This window comes from Caretta caretta, chromosome 4 (genome assembly GCF_965140235.1).
Source record: "Caretta caretta isolate rCarCar2 chromosome 4, rCarCar1.hap1, whole genome shotgun sequence".
In the NCBI taxonomy this organism is placed as follows: Eukaryota; Metazoa; Chordata; order Testudines; family Cheloniidae; genus Caretta; species Caretta caretta.
The window spans coordinates 139,874,394-139,896,889 of record NC_134209.1 but is presented as its reverse complement, the minus strand read 5'-3'; the positions used below and the strand labels follow the sequence as shown (position 1 = coordinate 139,896,889).

Below are 22,496 nucleotides of genomic sequence, written 5' to 3'. Positions count from 1 at the left end.
AGATCATCCCTGATTACAATGCAAAGGTGTTTGGCCTTAAATGAAAAGATAATTGAAACCAATATTTAAAAATGAATCAAGACTGGCTTAGAGATTAATTCTTCTCCTCTTGGTTCACTTAATTTTGGAGGCTGAGAAACTTTCCTACGATGTTTGCTGACATCACATCCTTCCGAAAAGCACTACGTCCTATCAAGCCAAACGAGCAAATTCATCTTTGCTCTGCTGCGCCTTTCTTGAGAAGAGTCAGCACAAGGAGAAATGGCCAGATTCGTTTCTTTGCTGTTTTTTCTCAGTCTGAGCTTGTGTGAGTACAGAATCGCTATTTAGTGTAACCTCTTTAAGAAGGGTAATTAATAATGGGAGTTTAGGGTGGTCTCTCCAGAGTCATCTGGATGGAGGAGTCAAAACAAATGGGCAAGGAGTCAAAACAAAGATTAACAAGCAAACAAACCCACCAGATTAATTTTCAGTTTGGGGTTTTACTTTGTTTCTGCGAGTGAATAGAAGAAAATGGCCCAGAGCCTGAGTTCCGGCATGCAGATTTACTCCAGCATGACTGAGAGCAGAGTCTGGCCCAAGGATTTTTTTGGGTTCCAGCACAGTTAAGACCAATGCATCATTTTAAAAAACTGAGTATGCATCCGATGAAGTGAGCTGTAGCTCACGAAAGCTTACACTCAAATAAATTGGTTAGTCTCTATGGTGCCACAACTACTCCTTTTCTTTTTTTAAAAAACTTGGTACATGTCAGTGTAACCCGAGCTTTCACCCAGATGGCTTCTCTGCATCAGATGATCTATTGAACGAGGGCAGCCATTGTAAGGGCTAGGGCAATCGCTGAGCACACTGTAGACCTGAATCCTAGCAGTCACTGAAATGCATTACTCGAGTCTGCCTGAAAGCATGTTGATCCCTTAGCCCTGTGTAATAGTCTTGGTTCACTGCTCTGGGTGTCTGCATGGCACTAATCAGCGAGGATGGAGCTTTGAGTGAGGTCTGAGACCCCAGTAAGGAGAATACGGCTTGGGATGGTGCTGAGGACACTCTCTGTGGATGGGTGTGACTGTGCTGATAACTGCTGGCTGGATTTCTCTCCCTCAGGCTGCTGCAGATCCCAGGGCCAGAAAAGAAAAATGAGTGTGAGGCTCCACAGGGGCAGCATCCCCCTTTCCCTGCGAGCCAACGTGGAGCTGGAGTGTGTGATCTCAGACCACAGCCTGTCCGACAGCGGTGTGTCCTGGGTGCGCCAGTACAGGGATTCTGCCCCCCAGTTCATATTGTTCGTTACCTCCCTTGGCCGGGTGGCAGCGACAGAGAATGGAAAACCACCCGAACGCTTTCAGGCGAAAAAAGAATCCAGCAACTACAGACTGACCGTGACGTCCTTCCAGGAGCAGGACCAGGGCAATTATTACTGCATCGTCAACCACAACCAGAGACTGCACTTCAGCTCCGGGATCCCACTACACCTGCCAGGTCAGCATGAACCTCACCCCATTTCAGCCCCCTCTGCTTGTGCTGGAACCCCAGCATTCCCCCTCCATCCCAGCTCAGCATCATCCTTATCATCCTCATCACCCCTCAGACCAGGCCCTTTCTTCCTGTGTGCCCAGGTGGGCAGGTGTCAGGGGTCTCTGTACAGAGCCCCGTGCCCAGGACACCCCTCTCAATGTTTCGCTTTCCCTGAATGTCTCAGCCACGCGGACTCCTGGCATCTTCCTCACCCTCCTTCTCCGTCACTCCCCTTCACCTCCACTCACTGACCGTAACTGTCAGCAGTTGGGTGTCCCAGAGCAGGGTGTTGGTTTCCCCGTAGGGTCCTAGTGATCCCCCTCCTTCAGGAGACTGGAGACAATGGGATAGATGCCTGTTCACTTTCCCCTCCCAGTTCCCAGTCATGCTTCAGCATGGATAACACCGTGGGAATGATGCTCAAAATACTGGCATCCCCTTCAACCCAACAAACCCCATCACTGACACCCCCTTCTACCCAACAAATCCCATGTGACCAGGGTCCCAATGGGGAGCCAGCTGTGGTCACTCAATTAGGGTGAACTGCAAAGAATGGGGCAGACAATCCCCAAGACAGCATAAAACAGCTTCTTTATTACATTACTGGTTACTCAGAACTCCAAACAACACAGTTCCCTTAAACTGATCCAGCTTCAGGCCTCCATCCGGGTACCCACGTCAAATATGATGATTTCTGAAAATCTTATTTTATCATATAAAAGAAAAGGCTCTACCAATCCCAAAGAATCGGACACGTCACCTCTCAGGTTAATGAATGTTTCAGATCTTCCCCAAATACATGCTACAGCCAATTCTTATTAACTAAACTAAAATGTATTAAAAAAAACAAAAGAGAGTATGGTTAAAAGATCAATATACATACAGACATGAGTTCAATTCATTTAGGTGCAGATTCATAGCAGAGATGGTGAGCTTTGTGGTTGCAAAGAGTTCCTTTAGAATTCAGGTTCATAGGTCTTAGTCCAATGTCCACATCTCATATTCAGGGCGTACCAGCATCACTGGGACCTCAGTCTTGCGACTCAAACTTCCCCTGATAAAGCCTAAGCAGATCTGAGATGACAGAATCAGGACCCAAGGATCTTTTTTTCCAATTTCATGTATTTTGACAAGTTTGAGTTCTTCAGGAAACAAAAGGTAATTAGGGTGACTTTGAAGGAGGTCCGTCACCGGTACTTAGCTATCCAAATTAACATAATGCCATTTGCTTGTTCCTCCACCATTCACAGTACATTTCAAAGAGAGAGGAATACTGAGATATCCCGTGTTTACAATTCATTTACATGATAGGATGTTCTTTTGACCTCTGAATTATCAGAATACAGCATAGACAGGGACAGTTGATTACATTGTCCATCCTACTTATACATATGGAAATACATAAAAACACAAACATTATCTCCCCACATGTCTTCTGTGGGTTATTTATTTTCCAGGATATTTAACCCTTTCTAGCCTGCATCAAACCCCCAATGTGAGACTGGTGTGGAAGGGTGAAATTAGAGCTCCTGGATACACCTTAAGGACCTTCCAACAGTGATATGAGCTGTGTTTACATTGAATTCTTTTAAGGCAAAATTATTGAGCCGTGCTTTGGCCCCAGCCAAAAACTTAGTACAATATTTGTGAAACACTTTAGTGATTCCAGGGTTTTGTCTATTTATTAACTTAACATAGCCATTAATGTTTTTTAAAGAGCACTTACTCTGGCATTCAGCCATGAAGGCTGTGTGGTGTTGTACCTCAAATTCCCTTTGTGCTCAGCAGTTCAAGCTTGTAGTGGTTTTTCTGCTGTGGAAAGTTTTAGAAATGTGTCTATGCATTAGCTCTGAAACCTTAACATTATTAGGCTCTTTAATACAAAGTGTGTTCTTGTTGAACCAAACAGTATAATCATAAGGGTTTCTATTATGCACCACTCTTAACATGTTCAAGGGATTTTCCAAAAGACCATGCACATCATACATTTTTACAGTTCTTGGTATCAGCAATAAGTTAGTTACAATCATTAGCAAGAACATTAACATCAGTTCTATCATATGTGTACATTTACAATTATTTTTGTCATGCCAAGCCTTTGGTTTTAGACATACTCTTTAGGTCAGCTTGTTCAATATACCTTTTGAACCTTTGTAGCTTTTTCTTGACCTTAGGGTCTTCCTTGTTGTTTTGGTACTTTAGGGTTAACCTGTGGCTTTTATTTGCAAGATTTAATTCTTCCCTTCCTCCCTGTCCAGTAGGGTCAAAATCTGAACTCTTTTGTGTAACAGAATCCATTGGCTGACTCGGTGCATCCTCTTTGCCAATGGCTATGGGCAAGTCTTTCTACCCCCCAGTCAGTCAGGTAATTTGCATCAGCACAGACACTAGCTTGTTTACTAGTTTTCAAATCCTCAACCTTTACCAATTCCAAGGCTGGACTCTGTCTTAAAGTGATACCATCTATTTTCACTAGCATGTTAGACTCAAGGGTTTTTTTGTTCTTCCCTTACCAACCACTGCTTCCACATGGAATCAGATGTCACGTACACTCAGAGACTGTAAGACATATCCAAAATATCTAGAGATGAGAGTTTGCCTGCTCTCCTCTGCATCCTGGTAACCCAGTAACCAGTAACCCGATCTTTCCTCAGTACCTAAGTCACAGACTGCTTACTTAAAGAATCAACATGGAGACATTCATGTTCCAACAACATTGTCTCCCCAACAAGCTGCTTATGCTTATAGGGCTGTTTAAATTCCCTAACAATTTTTATTTCATTTGAAACCTTTTCAAAGCGATCCACACTGGGTCTTTCGAAAGCAAAGTCAGTGGATCTATACACCTCAGAAAGAATCTGGCAGTTAGGAACTGGAACAAGTCTCCTAAACAAACTGTTGCTTTCTCTATGCAGTGATTCACCCTGAGTTAACTCAATCAAATCATTTCCACACCCATCAGTTGCAGCAAACTGCTTGCAAAAACTACCCTGAAGATTTTCCTCTTCAGGAATCTTTCTAAGCAACAACCCATTTTCCACATAAATTCTGCCCTTACTCTTTTCACCTAGGGCTTGCTCTAAAGGAACATTTTCCTGAGCAACAACAAACTCTTTCTGGGTGTCACTTAAATCCAGAATCACTTCTGTCCCATCAGGAGGATTTTCACAAAACCCCCTTTCAGGTTAACTGCTGGACTTCATAGTCACAAGATTAGAAGCATTCTCTTCCTTGTTACAAGTTTCAATACTGTCAGTAGGTAACATAGTCAAATCACCTTCATGATTTCCTTCTGCCCTGGCTATGATATCACCCTGATCAGACAAGGTTGTCGTATCTTTACCCAGCAACACACTAGCAACAGGCAAAATAGAAGCACCAGAATCGCTTGGTCTTTGGGAGCTATCTATGACATCAACTGGATGCAACCTGGTTGCAATGTCATCATCCCTAGCAAACACAAATTTAGGACCACTTCCTTCCTGGGCTTTAGTTATATCCAGAATCAACTCTGGGTCAACTGATAAATTTTCAACCATCATAGGCTAACAGGCTTTTTCTGTCTGCTCTACAAACAGAAAAGAGCTGGAGAAACATTCCCCTTTAACAGACAAACAGCTTGGGATACCATTTCCCTTGTCCCAGCAGACATAGCTATTCACAGACAACTGCTTGGAGACTGGGGTAGCTCCCTTCATGGGCAAGTCATTACCCCTAACAGACAAAGGGACATTTCCTTCACTGTCACAATTCTCCACACTGGTAAAAGGGAAGGTATAGGGATACCCATGTTCCACTAACCTTGCCAACAATCCATCACTTATCAAGACTGTACCCCTTCCTTCCTCAGTTGGGGTATTCCTGTGAGCACTGGCTGTGGCCTGTTCCAATGAAACATCGCTCTGCTGGTCCGCAATAAATTCCTTCTGAGTTTCACTTAAATTCAGAACCATCTCTGACACATCAGGAAGATTTTCACCTGATCCCCCTGCCAGGGGGCTGCCAGACTCCATACCTGAAGGGCTGGAGGCCATCTCCTCCCCTTCATGGCTCTTTTCACTGACATCAGGCAAGCTAGAGGCATCAGCACATACTTCTCTTGAGACCTTGTTATGACATTCACCGTATTAAACTTAGTCATAATGTCATTCCCTATCAGAACATCCGCTGGAAGTTTATCTCAAATACCTCCCGTCAGTTCACCACTAAAATCCCCCCACTCCAGGTGGATCTTAGCTAAAGGAACAGTTACAGGAAACTCGGCTAAAGCCAGAACAATTATGTTCTTGCCTTCCAGTTTGTCCTCCTCTCGGACATAACATTTCTGAACTAAAGTAATGTCTGACGCTGTATCACGCCAACCACAACAATCCACACCATTTACCTTGTGTTTCTAATAAATTCATCACTACCCCTCCAAGGCTCAGTTCTGACATAATTCACGAGACCCTGTCCTTCCCGTACATCCTCCTTTGGGGCTAGGGAGACAATGTTAACATTTACAGGGTTAGCATCTGCGCTCATGCTTATGGCATTGGCATTCACAGGGGTATCAGGTCGTGGGGTGGTTTGGAACTTTGGACAATTTGGCTTTATTTGCCCAGGCTTCCCACACTGGTAATAGGTAACCGGCCTCCCCTTTTGGGTAAGAGGTTTTCAACTCTGGGCTCCCATGAGCTTTTTTATCCACGTTGGGGTTAGGTTTACTCCTAGGCCCTTCCTTTCTATTAAACTGGGGTGAATGGTGATTATTCTTTCCCAGGGAGTTACTTCTTTCATTACTTCAATTCTGCACAAATTCATCTGCAATTTCAGCAGCCTGCAAAACAGAATTGGGCTTTCCATCGCATATAGCAGCCTGGACCTCATCTGGCACCAAATTTAACATTTGTTCAAGTGTAATTAATTGCATTAACTGTTCAAAATTACTCCAAGCTTTCTCACCAGTAATCCACTTCCTGACAAAACCTAACAGTTTATGAGCACATTCCACATAAGAAATACCATTAGACATTTTAAAATCTCTAAATTTCAACCTGCAAGTTTCAGAGGTAAGCTTAAAACATTTTAACACAGTATCTTTATAGTTTACATTATCCAAGGCTTCATCCATACCCATTTCACTGAGCACTTCCCTGGCTTTCCCAGTTAATCTGGTCAGCAGGACAGGCATACGCTGATATGGTGAATATGGGATATGGTGAATTTCACATAGATGTTCAAAGATAGACAGAAAAAATTCTTTTTCCCAATTTTTGTTGTCCAGAGGGGATGGATTTCCAGGTTGTGGCAGCTTTTTTCTGCTCTTCCAACACTTGGAACTGAAGTCTGGCAGATTCCTGTTGCATCTGGTGAGCCTTCTCCTCAGCAGCTAGCCATTCTATATGCCTTAAATGGGCCTCTTTTTCCATTTTATCAATCCTTTCTTTAGCCTCCTTTTCCATATCAGCTAGCTTTTTCTTCTCCAGTATATAAGAACATAAGAATGGCCATACTGGGTCAGACCAAAGGTCCATCAGGCCCAGTATCCTGTCCTCTGACAGTGGCCAATGGCAGGTGCCCCAAAGGGAATGAACAGACAGGTTATCATCAAGTGATCCATGCCCTGGCACCCAATCCCAGCTTCTGGCAAATAGAAGCTATGGACACCATTCCTGACCATCCTGGCTAATAGCCATTGATAGACATATCTTCCATGAATCTAACTAGCTCCCTTTTGAACCCCATTATAGTATTGGCCTTCACAGCACCCTCTGGCAAGGAGTTCCAGAGGTTGACAGTGCGTTGCATGAAAAAATACTTTATTGTGTTTGTTTTAAACCTGCTACCTATTAATTTAATTTGGTGGCCCCTTGTTCTTGTATTATGAGAAGGAGTAAATAACACTTCCTTATTTACTTTCTCTATACCACTCATGATTTTATAGACCTCTATCATATCTCCCCTTAGTCGCCTCTTTTCCAAGCTGAAAAGTCCCAGTCTTACTAATCTCTCCTCATATAGAAGCCATTCTATACCCCTAATAATTTTTGTTGCCCTTTTTTTAACCTTTTCCAATTCCAGTATATCTTTTTTGAGATGGGCGACCACATCTGCATGCAGTATTCAAGCTGTGCATGGATTTATATAGAGGCAATAGGATATTTTCTGTCTTATTATCCGTCCCTTTCTTGATGATTCCCAACATTCTGTTCGCTTTTCTGACTGCCACTGCACAGTAAACGAAGATCCGTAAGCTTCTGTTCAAATTCAAATTGCTGTTTGTTTCTTATTGCAAGCATTCTCACTGGCTCTGCTTCCTGATCATTTGCCCTTAGCAGATTTTTCAGTTCTTGATCTGGGGCTTTTTTCTTAAACGACAACCCCCTCTGTAAGCACAAATGTTCAAGGCTTTTTCTATGAAGTTCTTCATATGATTGTTGCACGCTCATTGTAACAGATTTTTAACCCTTAAGCTCTCCAATATCAAAATTACGTTTTTGACAAGTGTGTGGTTCTGATCCAAAAACCCAATTAGTCTGTGGTAACATGCATCCCAGCATGACTAAGCCACTGTGACTGGAGTCCTAGTGGGGAGCCAGCTGGATACTCAATTAGGGTGAACTGCAAAGAATGGGGCAGACAATCCCCATAAAGCTGATGGAAAGGAGTACTTGAGGCACCTTAGAGACTAACCAATTTATTTGAGCATGAGCTTTCGTGAGCTACAGCTCACTTCATCGGATGCATACCGTGGAAACTGTAGCTCACGAAAGCTCATGCTCAAATAAATTGGTTAGTCTCTAAGGTGCCACAAGTACTCCTTTTCTTTTTGCGAATACAGACTAACACGGCTGTTACTCTGAAACCTGTCATAAAGCAGATGGATATTCCCACACTTAGATTTACCAAGACAGCATAAAATAGCTTCTTTATTACCTTACTGGTTACTCAGAAGTCCAAACAACACAGTTCTCTTAAACTGATCCAGCCACAGGCCTCCATCCAGGTACCCACGTCAAATATGATGATTTCTGAAAATCTTATTTCATCATATAAAAGAAAAGATTCTACCAATCCCAAAGGATAGGACACATGACCTCCCAGGTTAATGAATGTTTCAGATTTTACACAAATACACACTACAGCCAATTCTTATTAACTAAACTAAAATTTATTAAAAAACAAAAGAGAGAGAGTATGGTTAAAAGATCAATATACATACAGATATGAGTTCCATTCATTTAGGTGCAGATTCATAGCAGAGATGGTGAGCATTGTGGTTGCAACGAGTTCTTTTAAAATTCAGTTTATAGGTCATAGTCCAATGTCAAAATCTTATACAGTATTCATGGCACACCAGCATCACTGGGACCTCAGTCTTGTACTCAAACTTCCCCTGATGAAGTCTAAGTAGATATGAGATGGCAGATTCAGGACCCAAGGATCTTTTATACCATTTCATGTCTTTTGACAAGTTGGAATTCCTCAGGGAACAAAAGGTAATTAGGATGACTTTGAAGGAAGTCCTCACCTGTAATTAGCTATACAAGTTAACATAATGCCATTTGTTTGTTCTTCCACCATTCACAGTACATTTCAAAGAGAGATGAATACTGAGATATCCCGTGTTTACAATTCATTTGCATGATAGGATGTTCTTTTGACCTCTGAATTATCAGAAAGAAAAGGAGTACTTGAGGCACGTTAGAGACTAACAAATTTATTTATTTGTAAGTGCCAGAGACTCCATGAAGTCCACCAGGGGCTTTCCTATTGCTACTGATTTTATGTGGACTGGAAGGCACCCAGATACTATGATGATGGGCAGCAGGATAAAACCAGATAGATAGATAGATAGATAGATAGATAGATAGATAGATAGATAGATAGATAGATAGATAGATGAGCTTGCTGCTCTTTGGTGTCTGTTCCAGGACTGGGATTGCCCCAGGAGGACCCTACAGAGTACCCTTGGCTGGGGAAGGAGTTGCTGTCCACAGGGGCTATGGCACAGCCTCTACTGGGGGAGTGAGTCTTGGAGGGAGGGTCAGAGGAAGGCAGCGAGAGGAGATGAAGGGACAGAGATTGACTTCACTACCTGTTGTTTCCATTCTTGTTTCCAGCCCCCGCCACCACAGCCGCCCCTCCGAAGGCAACCACGCCCCAGCCCAGCACCATCACCCGCAGCGGGGAACTCGGGGGCTGCAAACACTCCCCGGACACAGGTACCGGCTTCGGCTCGACCCCGCGGCTTTCGGGGAGACAGAGCCCCCGGCGGCGGCGGGCGGGGAGGGGGCGGCTGTGATTTCACAGGCCCTGGCTGCCCGCTCTGCACGCAGCATCGGCTCCCAGGCTCGCGCCGGCTGTCCCGGGCTGAACAGATCCCCAGCCCGGGTTTGCCGGCCACGTGTTTTCCCTGCGGAGGGAAACCCGGCAGCTCCTTAAACCAGCCCCGGCCGGCGATAAATTCAGCGGCTGACGCCCGAGCACCAGCCCCGTCCTCCCCGCTGGGATCGCTGCCGAGTAGCAGAAACGGCTCCCCCCCGCTGTCGGCCAGCGCGGGTCGCCTCTGTCTCCACCGCACCTTGTGCACCCTGCACCTGTCCCTCCCTCCCCTGCCTGCACCCAGTGCATCCTGCATCCCCACCCCCCGCCTGATCCCTCCTCTTGGAGCGGAGCCGGGGGGCGGGGGGTCGCTGAAGCTCCTGCTTTCGTTTTATTTTTTACGCTATTTTGTTTCTGCAGAGAAAGCCCCAAAGGAAGGGATGGATTTATCCTGTAACATTTACATCTGGGTCCCCTTAGCCAGCACCTGCCTTCTCCTCTTCATTGCCCTGCTGGCCACCATCACGGTGTGTCAAAGTAAGTGACTCCTCTCCAACCGGCTGAGCCAGATACTCCTTCGCTCCGAGGCCAGAGAGCAGGGTTTACAACTTAAAAATTGTCAGTGATGGTGAATCCACCATGACCCTTGGTAAATTGTTCCAATCGTTAATTGCTTGCGCCTTTAAAATGTAGGCCTTATCTCCAGACTCAATTTGTTTAGCTTCAACTTCCAGCCATTGGATTGTGTATTTCTGTAATTGGTGAGTGGCACAGAGATTCCCCCAGCAGAGAGCAGCCAGGGCCATGAAAATAATTTTGCCCAAAGATGTGGCCTGCTTCTTTTGTGCTAAAATAAATGGTTCTCCCATATATTGTGTCAAATACAGCCCTGGTGCAATGTCCCTGGAGTTATGCCAGGGATGACGTTGGCTAAGTGGGCCAGATCCACCGTTGGTGTAAATCTGCAGAGCTTCATTGAAGTCAGTGGAGCAATGCAAATTTACACCAGGTGAGGATCTGGCCCAATATGTCTTATTATCCCAGAGTACCTGGGCAACAGAAATGGATTCCGTGAAGAGGGCACAGGGTGATCTTTACTCAGAAAGTCCTCCTTCTTTTTCAGGGTCAGATCTCAGTCGCTGCGGTGTAAATTTGGTTGTGCTCTGCTGGCAAACCATGCCGCTTGCTTATTGTAGAAATAATCGCTGCAACCAAATTTTCACTGGCTTTCCAGATTGGTATCGATAGCAAACAGTAACTTACAGACCATGCTCCAGTTTTGAGTTTTAGTCCTGAATACAAACCAAAGGCTGGATCCTGCAGCCATTAATCACACGAGCGGCTCTTATTCATGGGAGCAATTTTGTTGACTTCAATAGGACGACGGGTTGGATAAGGACTACTTGCCTTGGTTAAGGGTTGCCCAAAAGAAAGCTAAAAGAGACAGTGGCTGAACCAAACCTACAGCAAATATAAACTCAACTCTAGCATGCAGAGGATGATTTTGCGGGGTGGAATGCCGGTAATGTGTTGCTGCAGAGTCTTTCTTACTGAACAATGACTCGCTCGCTAATTCTTTCAACTTCATCTTCTTTTCTTTTTAAAGCAACCAGAAGACGAAGATGCAAATGTAAAAGGTTGGTAAACTTCCATTTTGGGGCATTTTCTCTTTAGTTCTTGCGCAGCGTGTTATAAAGTAAATTGCTACCACAAGCCAAAAAGTCCCACGCATCTGCCCCCTCATATGCACACAATATTACTTCTGAGGATTTCTGTGTGTCATTGAGTCCGGAAAATCAGCCTTAAGGTTTTTGCTTTAACCTCTTCCCCTTTGTTATTATTATTTACCATTTAAATTCAGTAGCACCCAATATGGGGTGGGTGCTATACAGACGCACAGGAAGACAGTTCATGCCTCAAAGAGTTTGCAGGCTGAAGACTTTGTGAATATGAATTACAGCAGGCCCTTTCATTAGAGGATCACCCAATGTACCTACCAAATGTTACGTCTCTGTCGAGGATAGTAAGAGAAAGTATAGTTCCTTTGTTTTACCAGCAGGCGTGCTGTCACATTGGGCTCTGTTATCTCAGGGCAGCAAGGTGCTGAGTCCTCTGGCCTGGACCCCGAAAAATATTTTAGCACATGCATGATCCTATTGAAGACAGTGGGAGTACACACATGCTTAAAGCTGAGCTGTACTTAAATCCTTTTCTGGATCAGGGTCAGAGAACTCAGCCCCTTGCAGGATCAAGCCCTAATTGTGTAACAAAAGGTGTGCCATAATATATACACACAAGGGGGCAGTGTTAAAGTTGCTATGGAAACTTGAATGTTCTGAATTTTTGACACCTCAAATGTAAGGCCTATTATCTTGCATTTTTCTGTTCCCAAAACTACTATTGGATTCAAAAGATGCAGTACCTATCATAGAATATCAGGGTTTGGAGGGACCTCAGGAGGTCATCTAGTCCAACCCCCTGCTCAAAGCAGGACCAATCCCCAATTTTTGCCCCAGATCCCTAAATGGCCCCCTCAAGGATTGAACTCACAATCGGTTTAGCAAGCCAACTCACAATCGGTTCAGCAAGAACCTCAGTTTAGCAAGCCAGTGCTCAAACCACTGACCTATCCCTCCCTTTGACACCTGGCCCACTGTGTTGGATTAACATAGAGTTTGGGGCTATTTTTGGATATTTTGAGATTTTTGGATATCATTTCTTTCCCCCTTTTCCAGATAGTTGTATGTTTATTTATTTGAATAAACAACTGCACATTCAGATAACCACACTGTGAAATGTACCTTGTTAGCAGTACAGTAAATAAATAAATAGTAATGACAACTAGCATTCAGGCTCAACCGGACAAGTTCTGTCTGCACAGACTTCATGGGCTCTCCATACACCAAGAGTTTGTAAGATCACGTTCTTATTGTCCATCTTCAAAGCTATTACCACCATTAAGTAAGACTTCGCAACATCACTGTGTTGACTAATGGGAAACTGAGGTAGACAGGTTTAAGTAGCTTTAAGTTGCCGAAGGCCCACAGAAGGTGTTTTAAACAAGGTCACGTCACACTTGTGTGAACCTCATTTTACACTGTCCCAGTGAGTGCACACTAGGAATTTGCACTGGTGGAACTACATTGGTGCACAGATCCATACTATAGACAAGCCCTAAGTGTCAGGGTTGAGATTAGCATTAGGCCATCTGGACTTAATGAATGCTCAGGATAGTATTTCAAACCTCCAGAGCCTTTTCTTTGGCAAATCCGATGTCTGCAGACAAAGCTAAGCTTCACATTCCCCCTTCAGGACGCACATATGTCAGATTTTAAATTTCAGAACAAGCTATTTTTGAGTTACCTAAATGAAAAAATTCATCTGAGAAAAATTAACATAAGAAAAATGCTGTTTTTAATATTTCCCTATTACAGAATGGTTACCAGATTGTTAAAACTCGTTAAAAATGAACTCCTAGGCTGAGATCAAGCATTGGAAATTGCTGCCCAAAGAGTAATGTTTTGTGAAAGGGTTTTAGAATGAAAATGCCTTCTGATCTTTAAATATAACACAGCAATCACAGCTTTGTGACCACACCATAGCAGCTTTACACAGGAACCTAAATATATATATATGCCTCTATTATCTCACTCTATCTCCAGTATGAGATGTTTATTGCCTTGTGAAGTGCCATTCTAATCCACCGCAGAGTGTGTTACAGGCCCCCTCTGTGCTGACCTACAGAGCATGGGAGTTGTTGTGGTCAAGAGCTGAGCATATAACAGAGTTTTTTCAGTTTGGGGGTTGAATTGGGGGAAAAAATGGTTCAGTTAGAACCCAAACTGAATTTTTGCTGTTTTTCCTTGCCAAACGAAAACATTTTGTTTCAGGTCAAATGAAACCTTTGGTTCAACCCAAAACAAGGGGGTTTTGTTCAGTTTTGGATTGTTTTGTGGTGCCTTTTACCCTTTCTTTTTCTAAAAGTTAAATTTCAAAACAAAATGCCATTTTAAAACCAAAACTCCATATTTTTTGTTTCGAAAGGGCTGAACCGACACACTTCAACATTTTTGAAAACAAAATTCCAATTGTTTTTGGCCAAAACTAGTCACTAACTTTGACCCTAATTCGCAAATAGTTTTGGTGACCTGAAAAATACATTTTGTGGTAAAAAAAAAAATTCACTTAGCTCTGTTACAGCCCCCAGCCAGAAAGGGTTGATTCTTTAGTTCAAGCTATAGCAGCTCATGCTTTTAGCTCTGGATGTCCCCAGTTCAATACCTGGTTTGTTGGCCAAGAGGTCATCATGCCATGATGTATCTTTTTGTTCTGTGTTTGTACAGCACCCAGCACAATGGGGCCTTGGTCAGTGACTGGGGCTCCTAGGTGCTACCGTAATAAATAATAAAAATATTGCCTGTTTGCCAACCCAAAACTCCCATTGAAATTACTATGCTATGTTAATATGGGAGGACTTGTGGCACCTTAGAGACTAACCAATTTATTTGAGCATGAGCTTTCGTGAGCTACAGCTCACTTCATCGGATGCATTCAGTGAAAAATACAGTGAGGAGATTTATATACACACAGAACATGAAAAAATGGGTGTTATCATACACACTGTAAGAAGAGTGATCACTTAAGATGAGCTAATACCAGCAGGAGAGCGGGGGGGGGGGGGGGAGAAAACCTTTTGTAGTGATAATCAAAGTGGGCCATTTCCAGCAGTTAACAAGTTAACAGCAGTTGCATCCAATGAAGTGAGCTGTAGCTCACGAAAGCTTATGCTCAAATAAATTGGTTAGTCTCTGAGGTGTCACAAGTACTCCTTTTCTTGCTGGAAATGGCCCACCTTGATTATCACTACAAAAGGTTTTCTTCCCCCCCCCCCCCCCCCCACCTCCTGCTGGTAATAGCTTATCTTAAGTGATCACTCTCCTTACAGTGTGTATGGTAACACCCATTGTTTCATGTTCTGTGTGTATATAAATCTCCTCATTGTATTTTCCACTGAATGCATCTGATGAAGTAAGCTGTAGCTCACAAAAGCTTATGCTCAAATAAATTGGTTAGTCTCTAAGGTGCCACAAATCCCCCTTTTCTTTTTGCGAATACAGACTAACATGGCTGCTACTCTGAAACCTATATTTTAATTACTTACATTTCCATTGTTTTAAAACTTTTCCCCAAAAAAGCTTAGCAAAGCAATTAATTATGCCTTACTGCATCAAGTTCATCTGTTGATATGTCATTTGTGCACAAAATGAAATCTTGGGAAAATGGGAACAAGTATGTATATTTTTCCTGGCTCCATTCAAAAACAGCTGGATGGATTGCACTCAAACTTCCCCAGAAATTCACCTGAGGGCTGACCAAAGCTTGGAAAGTTTCAGGCCAGAAGGAACATCTTGGAGAATTTTTGAGCTAGGAGCTGTTAAAGGGGAAGTACCAGTTTTCTTTTTGCTATGTGAGGCATTTAAACCTTACGCTTTACTGTAGTGAATAAAATGAATATCACAGATATTGATGGGAAATGAGAATTAAAGGCCCAATCCTGAAAACCTTTATTCACAGAAGCAGTCCTTGCTCTGGTGAGCAGTTCACTGATTTCAATAACAGCTCTTCAGTGGTACGACTCAGATGATAAAGGACTGCTTCTCAACAGGATCTGGCCCCAGGACTGGCACCGGCAACTTCAGCGTTTATTTTTTCCACCACAAATGAATCATCAGTGAAAATATGCACTGTACACTGAGCTAGATCTTCAGCTGCTGTAAACAAGCATACATCCAAAGGCCCTGGAGAGGTGCAGATTTACACTGCTTGAGGATCTGGCCCGCTAGACTTTCCTTGTAGCTGAACCTGATGAAACAGATTACTATAGAAGGTGATTCCAGACATTACACTGACAGTCCTGGGCCGGATCCTGTGTGTACTGAGCCCTTCCTGCAAGGTGTCAAGTGCCTGAAGTGAATGGAGGTGGTGGGTGTGAAGTAGGAGGCTGGACCTGTGATCCTTTGCTCACACAAGCAGTCCCAGTGCTTTCGGAGCTACAACTCCCATGACTGAGAAGGGTTAGCAGGATCAGGCCCGAGATGCTCACCACTTGTCAGCATTTGGCCGTTAGTAGACTTGGAGAGCACAGCAAGAGGGAAGTAGGAGCAGGCTTATTATTTGCTGCCAGCTTTCCGTCATAAAGTAAAGTATGATGATGATAATGTATTTGTACTATTGTAGCATCTAGGCACCCCAGTCACGGACCAGGACCAGGTGCTACACAAACAGAGAACATAAAGCCCCAAGGAGTTCGCAATCTAGGTATCAGACATGAGACAACAGATGGATACAGACATACAGGGGAGTACAAGGAACCAATGAGACAATACTGGTCAGCATGACAGGCAATGGTCTCAGAGCACCAGCAGCCTGACTGCTGTCAAGTTTTTTGTAGGCATCACAGCAAGAAAGAGTTTGATGGAGGGATTTAAAGGAGGATAATGTATTAGTTATGCAGATGTCTATGGGGAGTTTCTCCCAAGCGGCATGGGAGAAAGCACGAAGGTGCTTGTTTGAAAATTTAACAAGTGGGAGATGGAGGCTCATTTCATGGTCTATTGGAGGCAGCAGTTGATAGGTTGTGAGGGGCCTTGAAAGTAAAGACAAATCGCTTCTTTAGATTTGGAAGGATTCGATTTTTATCAGTAAATGTCAGTAAACACTGATTTCACTGCACACATGCAACCAACAAAAATATATTTCCATCGATAATTGAAATTTACAAATAGGCAAAGTAAGAAAAATGCTGTTTAAGAACTTCTTAGAGTCAACATCCACTTATTTATTAAAAAGAAAAGGAGGACTTGTGGCACCTTAGAGACTAACCAATTTATTTGAGCATAAGCTTTCGTGAGCTACAGCTCACTTCATCGGATGCATTCAGTGGAAAATACAGAAGATGGACTAGCAAATGAATAATAAAAACAGGTATGACTGCTTGATTTAAGGCTGTTTACTTGGTATATTTTGACATGTGATGTTGACAATTTGTGTTTTAATGGTTTATAAAGCTCTAACTTTTTGAATCTCAACATCTGATGTCATGAAATAATTGTCTGTCCTCCATAATTTCCCACAACTGTGAAAATTGATAAAAACAGATAAATATAGAATAAAAAAATATAAAAAATATAAAAATAAATATAAAAATAGACAAAAATAGAAAAAAATCGCTTAAAACCCATACATTGCACAACTGTGAACATATAAATTGATAAAAATCAAAAAAATTGCTTTAAAATAGACATTGACATTATCTTTCAAAGTTATAAAAAAAAAAAATCAAATTCTGGCAAGCCTACTGATATTTGATACAAGACTTCTCTACAAAGTATACATTTCGATCAGAAGTGTCCCAGGGACCACATGCCCTTTCTCCCTCCACATCCAGAAGCCACACCTGCCTTGCAGAAACCAGGAATCTTAGCTACATGAAAAAGTAATAGCAGGACTGTATAGCAAATAAACTCACTCTGACATGGTGGGTACTGACAGCTTAGTTACTCCCCTCCTTTATTCTTGTATCTATTTCCTGTTCTCTGAGCAGGACCTTACAGTACATTGCACTGGATTTCCCCCGTTGCCTGCAGCCCCCACTGCCCTAATCAGTCCAGGTCACTTTGCATTATAGTTCTCTTCCCTGAGTGCTTGTTACTCCTCCAGGTCTGGCAGACAAATTTGATCATGGTTGTACTTCCTCCAAAAAAGCTAATTCTTGCCATTTTATCAAAGGTCTCATAATATTTAATGTTATGGTGCTAACTCCAGGAGTCCTGTGATTATGTAAGAGTCTGGGCTTTCATTTAAAAAAAAGACATTTTTAGCCCTCATGATTGCAGAGAAATGCCTGAAAACATAACCTGAGTGTACCCCAAAGGCTCAGAAACCAGAGGCAAATAAAAATAATCCAAATGCATTTTTTTTTTAAATCTCATGCTGTTAAAGGCAGCCTCACGATTACTGGGGGCCTGACTCGTGATTTTTGATGTTTGGGATTGGCAATACCGTGTCACAAAGAACAATACAAAGCAGCTGTACAGGATCCAGATTGGGGACTGTTTTGCTGATCAAAAGGCTTTCTAAGGTCCTGAAAGAATTATGGTGCGGGCTACAGCAAGCAGAAGGTGTCACTAGTTGATGACTGGCAGATGCTTCACCAGTGTGAAGTGTACCCGGAAGTACTCCATGGCCTACAGCTTGAGAACCATTGGTTTAGATGAAGGCCAGATGAGCTGATCAATGCTGGTGGATCTTGCTTTTTTACAGAACTCATTTTCTTGTTCACTTCACATCCAAATAAATTGTAAACATTGCCTTTTCCTCTCTCTTTAGACCTATGCCTGGGAGCAATGGAAAACCCAGCTTGCCAAACAGATACGTGTAACGTGACTGAGCCATTTGCATCTGGATCTCCAAACGGGAGCTGTCACTGCATAAACAAACCCTACGTCTATTTCCATTACTCATTCTCGCTCTCACTTTATTTTTTAAATTGTTCTTGTACTTTCTAGTCTGTTAATTTTTAAAAGGCAAACTGTTCAAAAAGAGCATATAGATAATGCTGGACATCAGCCACTTCCTACATCAGCTGTATTGCCTGGATTTTAAAATGTAGCTCCCTCCAAAATTTTCTTGGTTGAATCTTTCAAGCTGGTTTTCAAGTCATAAAAAAGTAAAACATGCCAAATGATATAGTCCATAACTCTGGCAAAACCCTCACTTACTGAAGCCTGTGGCGCAAATCCTGAGATTTTTATTGTCCTTACTCAGATATATACCAATTGACTTCAACAGCTAAGTAAAGATCTCAACATTCAGTCTGTTGGAATTTTGCCTGCACAAAAACCGAGTAAAGACTGCCAGATTAGGCCTGCCACGACAAAGTGCGTGATCCTGCCGCAACTGAAGTCAGTGGTAAAGCTCTCGTTCACTTCAGTGATGCAGGACTGGGGCCTTAGTGAAGACATTTCTATTTGTGATGCTGTCTACAATGGGGAAAGGAGATAAAAGGTATTTAATCTAATGAGCATCCCAATGCTGAGCTAACTGGAAGTGGGGCATTAGCACAGGTCCTAGGCACTGCTAGGATTTTTAATTTTAAAAGGGGGCAAAAAGCCAGTTAACGTTGAACAATCACAGAGTTTAATATCAGCAACTGGCTAAAATCAATAAAACTGTAAAACTTTTAGAAGACATGATGCAGGGTTGAAAGGGCAAATGCTAAAAAAGGCTGTTATTTCTTTCACAGTCCCTAAGACTAAAGATTGCAGGCTCCAGCATTCTGCCCTTACTCAGGTAGACTGTCACTGACTTCAGTGGGAGTTTTGACTGATCAAGGTATGCAGGATTCATCCTATTTGTAGGCACCCACAGGCAAGTGGCAAAAGAGTAAATCTAACCCCACTCTCCTTTCCGCAAACCAGTGTTTTAAGCACAGAATGAAAGATCTTATTTTTTTCAACTACGTAGTTGATGTAAATATTTTCTTGCTATAATTGCCATAAAGTTTTTCAATATTTCTGTTCCCAACAATCAGTATAAATACTGTGGAACAATTCAACTATACTTCTAGATAGTCTCACTGAAGTACATTGCCTTGTCTTCTCCTTAGCCTCAGAAAAGCTAGAGAACTAAATAAAAATATAAATGACCTTTTTGCTGAGAGATTTGAACAAGAGAAGAAAGGTGTTGCTGTGGTTAAAGATTCAGGCCTAGGCTTCAGGAGACCTGGGTTCAAATCCCAGCTCTACCACAGTCTGTAACCTTAGTCTCTTCCGTACCTTGCTGTCATGCTAAACCCGTAAATACTTTGGGGATAAAGGCCTTATAAGTCTGTAGATACAAGATGTTGACTGGCAAGAGAAATCTCTGACTACATATTTGTACACAAATCAGCCAGGCAAAATGTTCCCGTATGTATTGGCTCTATCATAGCCCTGGTCTACACTAGGACTTTAGATCGAATTTAGCAGCGTTAAATCGATTTAAACCTGCACCCGTCCACACAATGAAGCCCTTTATTTCGACTTAAAGGGCTCTTAAAATCGATTTCCTTACTCCACCCCTGACAAGTGGATTAGCGCTTAAATCGACGTTGCCGGCTCGAATTTGGGGTACTGTGGACACAATTCGATGGTATTGGCCTCCGGGAGCTATCCCAGAGTGCTCCATTCTGACCGCTCTGGACAGCGCTCTCAACTCAGATGCACTGGCCAGGTAGACAGGAAAAGAACCGCGAACTTTTGAATCTCATTTCCTGTTTGGCCAGCGTGGCAAGCTGCAGGTGACCATGCAGAGCTCATCAGCAGAGGTGACCATGATGGAGTCCCAGAATCGCAAAAGAGCTCCAGCATGGACTGAACGGGAGGTACGGGATCTGATCGCTGTTTGGGGAGAGGAATCCGTGCTATCAGAACTCCGTTCCAGTTTTCGAAATGCCAAAACCTTTCTGAAAATCTCCCAGGGCATGAAGGACAGAGGCCATAACAGGGACCCGAAGCAGTGCCGCGTGAAACTGAAGGAGCTGAGGCAAGCCTACCAGAAAACCAGAGAGGCGAACGGCCGCTCTGGGTCAGAGCCCCAAACATGCCGCTTCTATGATGAGCTGCATGCCATTTTAGGGGGTTCAGCCACCACTACCCCAGCCGTGTTGTTTGACTCCTTCAATGGAGATGGAGGCAATACAGAAGTAGGTTTTGGGGACGAAGAAGATGATGAGGAGGAGGTTGTAGATAGCTCACAGCAAGCAAGCGGAGAAACCGGTTTTCCCGACAGCCAGGAACTGTTTCTCACCCTAGACCTGGAGCCAGTACCCCCCGAACCCACCCAAGGCTGCCTCCTGGACTCAGCAGGCGGAGAAGGGACCTCTGGTGAGTGTACCTTTTAAAATGCTATACATGGTTTAAAAGCAAGCATGTGAAAGGATTACTTTGCCCTGGCATTTGCGGTTCTGCCTTTGCAAAAGGTTTCTGGGGAGGGCAGCCTTATTTCGTCCTTCATGGTAGGACACTTTACCACTCCAGGCCAGCAACACGTACTGGGGAATCACTGTAGAACAAAGCATTGCAGTGTATGTTTGCTGGCATTCAACCAAAATCCGTTCACGCGGTGGGAGGAGGCAAAATGCGACCTTGTAACGAAAGCACATGTGCTATGTATGTAATGTTAACTTTCAAGGTTTACCCTGAAAGAGTGTAGCCACTGTTTTATAAAATGTGTCTTTTTAAATACCGCTGTCCCTTTTTTTTTCTCCACCAGCTGCATGTGTTTCAATGATCACAGGATCTTCTCCTTCCCAGAGGCTAGTGAAGCTTAGAAAGAAAAAAAAACGCACTCGCGATGAAATGTTCTCCGAGCTCATGCTGTCCTCCCACACTGACAGAGCACAGACGAATGCGTGGAGGCAAATAATGTCAGAGTGCAGGAAAGCACAAAATGACCGGGAGGAGAGGTGGAGGGCTGAAGAGAGTAAGTGGCGGGCTGAAGAGAGTAAGTGGCGGGCTGAAGACAGGGCTGAAGCTCAAAGGTGGCGGCAGCGTGATGAGAGGAGGCAGGATTCAATGCTGAGGCTGCTGCAGGACCAAACCAGTATGCTCCAGTGTATGGTTGAGCTGCAGCAAAGGCAGCTGGAGCACAGACTGCCACTGCAGCCCCTCTGTAACCAACCGCCCTCCTCCCCAAGTTCCATAGCCTCCACACCCAGACGCCCAAGAACACGGTGGGGAGGCCTCCGGCCAACCAGCCACTCCCCCACAGAGGATTGCCCAAAAAAAAGAAGGCTGTCATTCAATAAATTTTAAAGTTGTAAACTTTTAAAGTGCTGTGCTTAAAGTGCTGTGTGGCATTTTCCTTCCCTCCTCCACCACCCCTCCTGGGATACCTTGGTAGTCATCCCCCTATTTGTGTGATGAATGAATAACGAATGCATGACTGTGAAGCAGCAATGACTTTATTGGCTCTGCAAGCAATGATTAAAGGGAGGAGGGGAGGGTGGTTAGCTTACAGGGAAGTAGAGTGAACCAAGGGGCGGGGGGGTTCATCAAGGAGAAACAAACAGAACTTTTACACCGTAGCCTGGCCAGTCATGAAACTGTTTTTCAAAGCTTCTCTGATGCGTACCGCGCCCTCCTGTGCTCTTCTAACCGCCCTGGTGTCTGGCTGCGCGTAACCAGCAGCCAGGCGATTTGCCTCAACCTCCCACCCCGCCATAAACGTCTCCCCCTTACTCTCACAGATATTGTGGAGCACACAGCAAGCAGTAATAACAGTGGGAATATTGGTTTCGCTGAGGTCTAAGCGAGTCAATAAACTGCGCCAGCGCGCCTTTAAACGTCCAAATGCACATTCTACCACCATTCTGCACTTGCTCAGCCTGTAGTTGAACAGCTCCTGACTACTGTCCAGGCTGCCTGTGTACGGCTTCATGAGCCATGGCATTAAGGGGTAGGCTGGGTCCCCAAGGATAACTATAGGCATTTCAACATCCCCAACAGTTATTTTCTGGTCTGGGAATAAAGTCCCTTCCTGCAGCTTTTGAAACAGACCAGAGTTCCTGAAGATGCGAGCATCATGCACCTTTCCCGGCCATCCCACGTTGATGTTGGTGAAACGTCCCTTGT

At 43.7% G+C, this 22,496-nt stretch overlaps 1 protein-coding gene and 1 long non-coding RNA gene across 2 annotated transcripts; one reads left to right on the top strand and one right to left on the bottom strand.

Annotated features, from left to right (window-relative positions):
- Positions 1-202: 202 nt before the first annotated feature.
- Positions 203-19,834, top strand: CD8A (CD8 subunit alpha). Its single transcript, XM_048849205.2, has 6 exons — positions 203-307; positions 1,105-1,479; positions 9,621-9,722; positions 10,243-10,359; positions 11,429-11,459; positions 18,211-19,834. Exons 1-6 carry the CDS (start codon positions 262-264, stop codon positions 18,260-18,262), a joined length of 723 nt encoding a protein of 240 aa, XP_048705162.1. The 5' UTR covers positions 203-261; the 3' UTR covers positions 18,263-19,834.
- LOC142071956 (uncharacterized) lies at positions 2,088-8,160 on the bottom strand. The gene is made up of 2 exons (XR_012668230.1): positions 5,317-8,160; positions 2,088-3,327 (listed from the first exon to the last, which is right to left on the bottom strand). It is a non-coding gene; the product is annotated as an uncharacterized LOC142071956 (long non-coding RNA).
- Positions 19,835-22,496: the final 2,662 nt, after the last annotated feature.

Coding starts and splice junctions, on each gene's coding strand:
- CD8A (XM_048849205.2), top strand. CDS start 262: ATGGCCAGATTCGTTTCTTTGCTGTTTTTTCTCAGTCTGAGCTTGT. Junction 9,723..10,242: donor CAAACACTCCCCGGACACAG/GTACCGGCTTCG, acceptor TTGTTTCTGCAG/AGAAAGCCCCAAAGGAAGGG. Junction 11,460..18,210: donor CGAAGATGCAAATGTAAAAG/GTTGGTAAACTT, acceptor CTCTCTCTTTAG/ACCTATGCCTGGGAGCAATG.